The 9,417-nt window shown below is 42.4% G+C and overlaps 2 protein-coding genes across 6 annotated transcripts in view; one reads left to right on the top strand and one right to left on the bottom strand.

Moving 5' to 3' along the window:
- Positions 1–3,886: 3,886 nt before the first annotated feature.
- WFDC13 (WAP four-disulfide core domain 13) lies at positions 3,887–6,328 on the bottom strand. The gene is made up of 2 exons (XM_005862190.1): positions 6,223–6,328; positions 3,887–4,041 (listed from the first exon to the last, which is right to left on the bottom strand). The coding sequence occupies exons 1-2, from the start codon at positions 6,308–6,310 to the stop codon at positions 3,887–3,889; spliced, it is 243 nt and encodes an 80-aa protein (XP_005862252.1). The 5' UTR covers positions 6,311–6,328.
- WFDC10B (WAP four-disulfide core domain 10B) overlaps positions 6,048–9,417 on the top strand; it is a 5,225-nt gene continuing 1,855 nt past the window's right edge. The window contains exons 1-2 of one of the 5 annotated variants that reach the window (XM_014536387.1): positions 6,048–6,073; positions 6,184–6,328. The gene's annotated coding sequence lies outside the window, so the exon portion shown is untranslated. The other 4 variants (XM_005862127.2, XM_005862129.2, XM_014536386.1 and 1 more) reach the window with 4 other exon arrangements.

Here is a 9,417-nt window from a genome sequence, read left to right as displayed (position 1 = left end):
GGTTAGTTTTAGGGCTAGGGCTAGAGTAGCATTTGGCTTTAGGTTTGGGTTAGGTACAGGGTTAGAGCTGGGGTTAGGGTTAAGATTAGGATTATGTTTAGAGCTAGGGTTAGGGTTAGGATTAGGGTTAGAATACATTTAGGGCTAGGGTTGATGTTCATGTTAGGTCTATGGCTACTCTTTGGTTAGGATTAGTGTTAAGATTAGGGCTAGGGCTAGTGTAGGATTAGGGTTAGGGTTGTGTTATGGGTAGGCCTGGGGATAGGATATTAATTGGGGAATCTTCCATGGAGATTTTTATTTAATATGAAAGTTGAAGCATGAGGGGGAGCTTGTTGGAAAGTGGAATAAGACATTTTTGTCTGAGAGAAGAGCTGGAGTCAAAGCATAGAGGGAGAGAGTCCCTAGAGTCTTGGACAAAGACCAAATTTAGTGAGGCTGGTTTCCAAGTGTGAAAGTTAGGAGTTCTGAGTTGAATGCCGGGGAAAGGGTATCAATGGAAAAACTCAGTGGAAACAAGAAAATGAAAACCCACTCAGCAGAAGTGAACGAAGCCACCAAGGTGGCAATCCCTTTGTAAGAAGGCATCTCAAGTGTTTGGTATATATTCTAGTTCCATCATTGACCAGTTGGCTAATGCTGAGCATATTACTTTAATTCTTTGATCCTCAGTTTCCTAGTCTGTAAACTGGGTATTACCATTGCTGTGAGGACCAAATGAGATGAAGCAAAGCCATGGCTAAAATGTTCACATTAAAAATAATGTTGACAACACCGATCAGAGCCCAGGCTTCATAGAAGACTGTGATAAGGTCTCCTTGGGCTGCCCTCCATTCCAGCTCACCATAAGAAGCTCAGCACTACCCTTTGTGGGAACAAGATCAACATTTTTTTCTCAGGCCCTCACTGGCACTACCATCTCCTTCTTCTTCTTTTTTAAAAACATTTTTTTCTCAGGCCCTCACTGGCACTACCATCTCCTTCTTCTTTTTTTAAAATATATTTTATTGATTTTTTACAGAGAGTAGGGGAGAGGAATAGAGAGTTAGAAACATCGATGAGAGAGAAACATGCCTCCTACACGCCCCCTACTGGGGATGTGCCCGCAACCAAGATACATGCCCTTGACAGGAATCGAACCCGGGACCCTTGAGTCCGCAGGCCAACGCTCTATCCACTGAGCCAAACCGGTTAGGGCTACCATCTCCTTCTTCACCTGATCTTCCCAGCAACACCAGGCCCCCAGAGCAGTAATGGTCAGTTGAGAGGAACCATTCTGCAGAGGAGAGACTGCAGGATCAGGGAGAGCAAACACTCTAATACTATATCTCACAGATGTTACAGTTAATGTGATGCCTTGGAGGGGACAGTCTTAGCTGATCCTACCAGAAGATAACAGGATGGGGTGCTGATTCCATAGAAGACACACTCAGGTTTATGGCAATGTTTTTATGCTTGTCCAAAGTGAAGTCCTGCCTCTTCAGGTAATGTGTTGAGATGAGGCTTACTAAGCTTCATATAACCACAGTCATGTAACCCTGAAACTGCTATAAGAATACTCTATATAGTCACACCAGCCAGCCTTTCCCATGAATATAACACCTGGGTTCTACCTCAGCTCAGTATCTCCCAGCTGAATGGGCCCTGGATTATGAAGCAATGCTGATGCATCCACTGATGGCCAGTGTGTGGCCTGAGTAGTTAATTATGTACAAGATGCAGAGGAAATTAGCACGGCTGACTTACCGGGGCTTGAGCGAGAGTGAAAGTGTGCACACACACTTATACTCCTCCATTAACCTCCACTTGCTACCATTTATCCAGCTCCTTCGCGTGGTGTTAATAAAAGAACAGTCTAAGTGAAAATACCATTGTTCTAACTTGGAAACTCTGGTGGCTTCAGAAGGATTATTAGAAGATCCTAAGCTGCTCCTTTTCCCCACAAACAGTCTGAATCAAAATCCACCAAGTTACGAATAGTTCCTTTGTTTTGGGGTGGAGTGACAGAGGGCTCTATTTTGCGCACCTTTCTTGGGACATTGGTAAAGTAATAAAAATGATCTTTTTTTTTTTTTAAGAGGAAAAACCTGGAACCCAGAAAGAGTGAGTTGCTGGCAGCTGCTAACCTTTGTAGACTCCTTGTAACGACCAAGTTCTTCCATTTCACATGGCCTCGTGTGTTCTCACAAAACCTGAGGCACCGTGTCCTCTTCATCTTTGACATGAGGAAGCTGACAGGCTCAGAGATGGAAAGTGGGCTGACCAAGGCCACATAGAGTGTGAAGAGCTCAGCTTGACTTCCAACTCAGGACACTGTTAATCTGGAGGCTGGCAGAGCCTGTTCCCTGGCACAGACTCAGACCTGAGTGCCCTGTGTCGTGTTGCTGAGCGCCCCTCCCCCCTCCGCCCCCCCTCCCCATGTCTCCTGCTCTATGTGGCATAATTTGCCCTGGATCACATTCTGCCCCAGGGAGTGAGAACAGCCCTAGGAGGGGAATAATAGAAAAGGGGCACAATCTAAATGACAAAGGCTATTCTGACCTTATGGGAATATTGGTGCCCCTACAGAGGCTAGGGGAGGAAAACTGGGAGAACTCACACCAGGAATGCCAGGCTGAACGCTGATACTTACAAAATGCCCTTGGAAACATGCCTCATTTGCCCATCTTCCTTTTCCACGATTTGCCTTTTGGTCTGTGGGAGAAAAATATTTTCAAATATTATCTGGTTAAATTCTATTCTTATAGATATAATATTTTATTTTCCATTACTTCCATCTTTAAGACTAGATCATGAAGCTAAGTTCTTCTGCCACAGGGAAAGTAAAACCTTAAAGAACTCAGTGGCAACTCGGAGTCATACTTATTTCTGTCTCCGATGTGGAGCCTTGAAAGATGTGGGTTTTAATTGCAAGGGCCAGTCTCTGAAGACAGAAATTGCTAAAATTTCCTGAGTAATAATTATATAGAGCTTGCGTGGATTATCTATTTTATTCTCATTATTATTGTTCTAGTCTTAAAGATGAGAAAGTTGATGCCCAGAGAGAGGTGAATTAACTTGTCTGAGATCATTCAGCTAGGAATTGGTAGAGCCGGGATTTGAGTCTAGTTCTCTGGCTCTGGGCCCATACTTCATCACTTTGTACCTTGTCTCATATGTAGGGTATTGTGTTCAGGGAAGGGAACCAAGCAGAGAATAAAACATTTTAGAAGCTCACTGGTTGAGTCTCCTGCCTTGTGGGTCTTTTGAGACCTCATTTGAGACTTACAATCTTGCAAGTTTGAAAAAATGAGTCCCCATTTTTTGCATGAAAAAAAAAGGCAAAAATGGGGAATTGTCTTACTCAAGGTCATAGAAAGATAGTTGCAAGATAGGATTGGAAACTAGATGTCTCATCAACACTCTAATGCCCTTTCTCTGCTCTTCATTCAGCAGACTTTGGTGAATTTTCCTGGTGATTAACCAAAGCTTCCCTTGGGCTGGAGGATCTCCAAAACCCAGGAATACTAGGGGCCAAAGGATGATGTTTGGTGAAAGAGGGCAAGCAAAAACACAACAATTTGCTTTTGGATTTTGGTGACAGATAGATACAGTGTCCTAGACCCCAGGATAAAGCTGGATGCTGGGACAGGACAGGGTCTGTGAATGGAGGGGTTTGTGGATGTGTTCAGAGAGTTAGATTCATAGATTCATAGAAGTGTTGATGAGGAGAGAAGGATTCTGGAGTTCAGGGGTGGAGGAAGACTCTTAATCATGACATTTATGGAAATTATTCTTGGTAAAGAGAGGGAGAACGTTAGAGAGAATGACATAATGGCTGGTAAGATATTCTTCTGTTGAGCTCCCACCAGCAGTTCCAGGGTCAGGCCTGGGCAGGAGAAGCTCCTTACTTTTTATGGATTATATTTTTGTTGAATGTGCAGACTGTCCCGCAGAAGGCAGAGCAGCACTGAAGTCCTTGTGGGCAATCTTCCTGCATTGTACAGAAATGAGTACAGTTTTCAGGGCCCACTCTGCACGGCGGAGGCTCCAAAATATACTCTGGAACACAGAACAGGAAAGAAAGGGCCTAAACAACAGGCTGGAGTAACACTCAGAACTCCAGAAGCCCAAGGAGCTGCCAGGAAACCAGCCACCCTGAGCTTCCTTGTGTGGCCACAGGAAAGTGGAATAAGATTTTTTTTCCTTAGCTGCTGCCTTCTATATAGTTCTCAGCAGGGAAAATCAGGGCTTGGATATTTGATCAAAAACACAGTTTGTTAGAACCCTACATCCGTTGGTCATTCACCATCCTTGCAGATCAGATGCCCAGTCCCCAGAAACTTGGTTGGGTCCAGTTCAAGGGAATGAATGGTACTTATGGTGAGCAAGAAAGGGGTATGTAGATCCATTTGCACTGACTCATTATGTGGTCTCAAATGAGTCGTAAAGCCTCTCTTATAGTTTAGCCCAGGGTCAACTTAACATGTGTTATTTGTGTATAGAAGAATGAATGGAAGGGAATGTTTTGGGAAAGGATAAAGACCACACAGCACACAAAAGGCACTGGCATCAGAATGCTAGAACCCAAATCCCAAATGAGTTCTGGGTGTGACTTCTTTCCTGGGGAGAAGAGTGGGTATTTCAGAGTGGGGTCAGGTTCTGGGGTCAAAGATCAGCTTCTCCTCCTTCGCAGATCTTTGCTGTTCAGGAGAAGACTATGAATCTTCATGCTGACATCTCATTCCCCTCAGCCTCCAGTACTCAGATCAAAGCCAAGATTACCTCCACCAGGAGACTCTGTCCCAGGCCTTCAAGTCACAATCTTCTCTTTGTTTCTGATTTCTAAGGCATTAAGGATGGGCCTCATTAAGGATGGGCCCCATTAACCCCTTTATCTAAGCCCAGCCAGGCCTTAAATTTTGTATCTTGTGACATGTCCCTTCTTTAGGGCAAATGTCATAGGTGGGACATTCTATAAGCCCCTGTTGATGTATTACTCTGCAGGTATTTGAAATTAGAAGTGGGTCTGTGGGATATCAAAGCTGGTCTCAAAAAAATAAGTGAATAAAAGTGGGGCTGTAATTACAACAGCAAATGGCACCAGAGATGGGGTGAAAGAAGCCCAGGCCCAAGCCGTTGACAATCTGAGTCAGTGCAAGAAACTGGAACTGGTCCCCATTTTGGAGAGGATGGGCTTCCGTGAAAGAGCATGGGGAAGGAATCCATCAACCAGGATCTCAGAAAGATCGACCTTCTCAAGTTTTGACTGCTCTTCTGGGTATCTAGTTGCAATACCAGTCATAGCACTTGCCAGTCTTACAGAGAGCCTGTTTGTGCCTATATGCAAATTTTAGTTCTTGATTCTCCAATTAACTCCACCCGGGATACCCCCATTCTCTTGCAGCTTGCTTAGCCTTCCTCAGTCATACAAACTTTCTCTGAGACCCTAAAACAGGATCTTGTCTATCTTGACACATGACATACCACATGTATTCCTGCTCTGAGCCCCCAATATTCTGAAGATGTCCTCAGAAACGTGCAGGCATGATGAATAATAGTTCATTTTCCTTTTGGTATCGGTCAAGGTCAACATTACTGTGGCCAGCGCTCTTGTTAGGTTGAGCTGGTCAATGGTGGCTCCTGAGATGGATTATATTTACTGAGTAATAATTGTATAGAGCTTCGGATTGATGCTAATCGCTGGTAATTGTGTGGGTACCTCTGAATTTTTAAACGGTGGAATGAAATGCAAGGCTTTCCTTTCTTCCTAAAACATCTTCCCAAACCAAGACTATGTAGGTTCCAGTTTGAGTTCTACCAACTTAATTTTCCTCTCTGCTTTAATGCTTGAAAAGTTGGCCCAAATATCCATGAAGGAAGCAGGGCAGCAAGAATCAGCTGGCTGATGAGGCTGATAACATTTGCTGTAGTTAATACTTACCGAGCATTGACCATGGTCCAGTAAGAGTGCTCTATGCATCATTAGCTCAGTTTCTCCTCCCAACTACCCCAATATCATTATATTCATCACAAAGATAAAATCCGAGGCCCAGACACTTTGCTCAAGATCACTCAGTAAGGAACAGAGCAGGTATTCCAACCTAGATCTTAAATGACAATAAAATCTGGACTCTTGAACATACGGTGTTTTCTCATGAGGTATGCCCCTGAATTGGCCCTCAGATCCCCCCATCTCTACAGATGCTTCTTCCCTCGCCTGGGCCGGGCCCCAGCACCTACTCATAAATTGTTGCTTGGGACTCGCAGGCACCAGCTGTGGTGCTAGATGAATCACCAGCAGGAGCTGAAGGAGCAGCACAGGCTTCATGCTGCTGGCAGGATGGTGGTAAGTCCTGGCTGAGGACTGCTGGGTTTGAACAGGCGCAGTTTAGGGGAAATGAGAGGGAAGGAGGGAAAAGAGAAGGCATGCTGTGATTGGCTTTTTACGGTGTATTCCGATCTATCTGGAGGGTTTGGCAGAAATCCAAGCACCTCCTGACCACACCCACTCCAGGGTGTGGTAGCGTTTTCAAATCTACACCCTTTTCATCCGCCTAAGCTTAACCTTGTTATTTCTCTCATCCAAGTCTTGTTAACGTTCTTTCACAAAACTTTGTAAGTTTTCCATGTCTTTGTTATATTTATTCCTAGAGGCTTGAATCTTCAAATGAAATCGTAAATAGCATTGTAACTCTTTTTAAAAAAAATATATTTTATTGATTTTTCACAGAGAGGAAGGGAGAGAAATAGAGAGTTAGAAACATCGATCAGCTGCCTCCTGCACACACCCTACTGGGGATGTGCCCGCAACCAAGGTACATGCCCTTGACTGGAATTGAACCTGGGACCCTTCAGTCCGCAGGCCGACGCTCTATCCGCTGAGCCAAACCAGTTAGGGCGGTATTGTAACTCTTTGGTTATTTGTTTTCATTTGTTATTTTCAATAATATAATATTATCTCAGCTTCAGGTGTATATCCAGTGATTAGACATTTATATAACTGAGCAAGTGATCATCCTGATAAATCTAGTACCTAGATATACAATTATGTGTATATTTTCTGTATTGCTGGGGGTGTAACACCGGATACCATAGAGAGTTATTACAATATTATTGATAATATTCCCTACGCTATACTTTACATCCCCATGACTATTTCTTCACTTTTTTAACCCCCAAACTCCCTTTCATATGGCAACCATCAAAATGTTCTTGCCCTAATGGGTTTGGCTCAGTTGATGGAGCGTTGGCCTGCAGACTGATGTTTCTAACTCTCTATTTCTCTCCCTTCCTCTCTGTGAAAAATCAATAATTTTGTTTCTATTGTTCTTGTTTATTTATTTTGGTTTTTAGATTCCACACACAAGTGAAATCATATGGCATTTGTCTTTCTCTGTCTGACCTTATTTCACTCAGCACAATACCCTCTATGCCCATCCATCTTTTTTTCAGTTTACTACTTAAAAAAATCTTTATTGATTAAAGAGAGGATGGGAGAGGGAGAGAGAGATAGGAACATCAATGATGAGAAAGAATTATTGATAGACTGCCTCATGCACAATCAGGGATAGAACTCACAACCCAGGCATATGCCCCGAACGGAAATTAAACCATGACCTCCTCATAGGTCAGTGCTTAACCACTGAACCACTGTGGCCAGGCCAGTTTACTATTTTTAAGGAATTTTACATCTATGTTCACAACGGAACTGGGCCTGTAACTTTCCTTTCTCATATAGTCCTTGCCTGGTTTTGTAGCAAGTTTACACTGACCTCAGAGAATGTGCTGAATCACAGTATTCCCACCCCCTTTTTTTCAAAAAAATAAATTAATTCTTTGGAATTTTTTGTGCAAGATAAAGATAATTAGTTACTTGATTCCTTAATTCCATTTTTTTCTTGCACAGATATGTTCATGTGCACCTTGCTATTGTCATTCAGTAATATTTCCAGAGTTCCCTTTTCTTACTTATGGCTGCATTCTATGCCTCCATGTTCACACATCTTAGTCATTCAACCAATCTGCCATATATGGGCATTTATGTATTTTCCAAGATTTTGCTATTACAAATGTGCTGCAACAAACAATTATGTGTATATTTTCTGTATTGCTGGAGGTGTAACATCAGGGTCAAGTTCTAAAAGTGCAATTGCTGGTTAAAAGGATAAAGTCATATGTAGTTTTGTGACATATTGCCAAATTTTACTCCATAAAGGTTGTACCATTTTGTATTGCTACCAACCTTGTGAACATGTGTTTCCCATAACAAAATGTGTTGTCATGCTTTTGAATGTTTGCCAAAATGATAAGTGAAAATGTTATCTCTGTAGCTGTTGAGGTTCATTCATGTTGTAATATGTATCAGTACTTTATTCTATCTGAATAATATTCCATTGTATGTATATACCACAATTTGATTATCCATTCATTTGTTGATGGACATTTGGGTTGTTCCCACCCTTTGGTGATTGTGAATGGTGTAGTAAGAGCATTTGTGTACAAGTATTTTTTTAGTACTTATTTTATTTTGGGGGGTACATACCTATGAATAAAATTGATAGGTCATATGTATAACTTTATATGTTTAACTCTTTGAGGAAACTGCAAACTGTTTTCACAGTGGTTGAACCATTTAACATTTTAATCACTGATACATGAGGGTTCCAATTTCTCCACATCCTTGCCAAGACTTCTTATTTCCCTTTCATTGGATTATAATTATCCATGTGGGTATGAAGTGGTTGGTATATAATTGTGATTTTAATTTACATTTCACTAATAACTAATAATGCTGAGAATATTTTCATGTACTGGATGATAATTTCTATATCATATATATATATATCAGGGGCCCGGTGCACGAAGGTTCATGCACTGGGGGGTGCAGATGGGGGGGTGGAGAGGGGAGTCCGTCAGCCCCACCTGCACCCTCTCCAATCTGGAAGCCCTCAGGGGAGCTCTTTCCAATCTGGGAGTTTCTGTCTGTCTTTGCAATCATATGAGCGAATTGTCTGAGACCCCCAACCCAGTTTGGTTTGTTCTCACAGAATAATAGAGGCATTTTTTTTTCCTTTGCTCTATTGGTGGAGATTTCCTGGAAGTTTTAGGATATCTTCTCTTTAATTTTTCCTAGACACTCTGATTTTACTTATGTCTCTCACCTTTGCTTTCCCTCCATCCCCCACCACAACAGTAATGTGCTCCAGGCTCACTTTGCTCTAGTGTCTAGGACAGTGGTCGGCAAACTGCGGCTTGTGAGCCACATGCGTCTCTTTGGCCCCTTGAGTGTGGCTCTTCCTAAGCCTTAGGAGTACCCTAATTAAGTTAATAACAATGTACCTACCTGTATAGTTTAAGTTTAAAAAATTTGGCTCTCAAAAGAAATTTCAATCGTTGTACTGTTGATATTTGGCTCTGTTGACTAATGAGTTTGCC

Source organism: Myotis brandtii, unplaced genomic scaffold (genome assembly GCF_000412655.1).
Source record: "Myotis brandtii unplaced genomic scaffold, ASM41265v1 scaffold161, whole genome shotgun sequence".
NCBI lineage: Eukaryota > Metazoa > Chordata > Mammalia > Chiroptera > Vespertilionidae > Myotis > Myotis brandtii.
The sequence above is the reverse complement of the archived record's forward strand: the minus strand, read 5'-3'. Positions and strand labels throughout refer to the sequence as shown.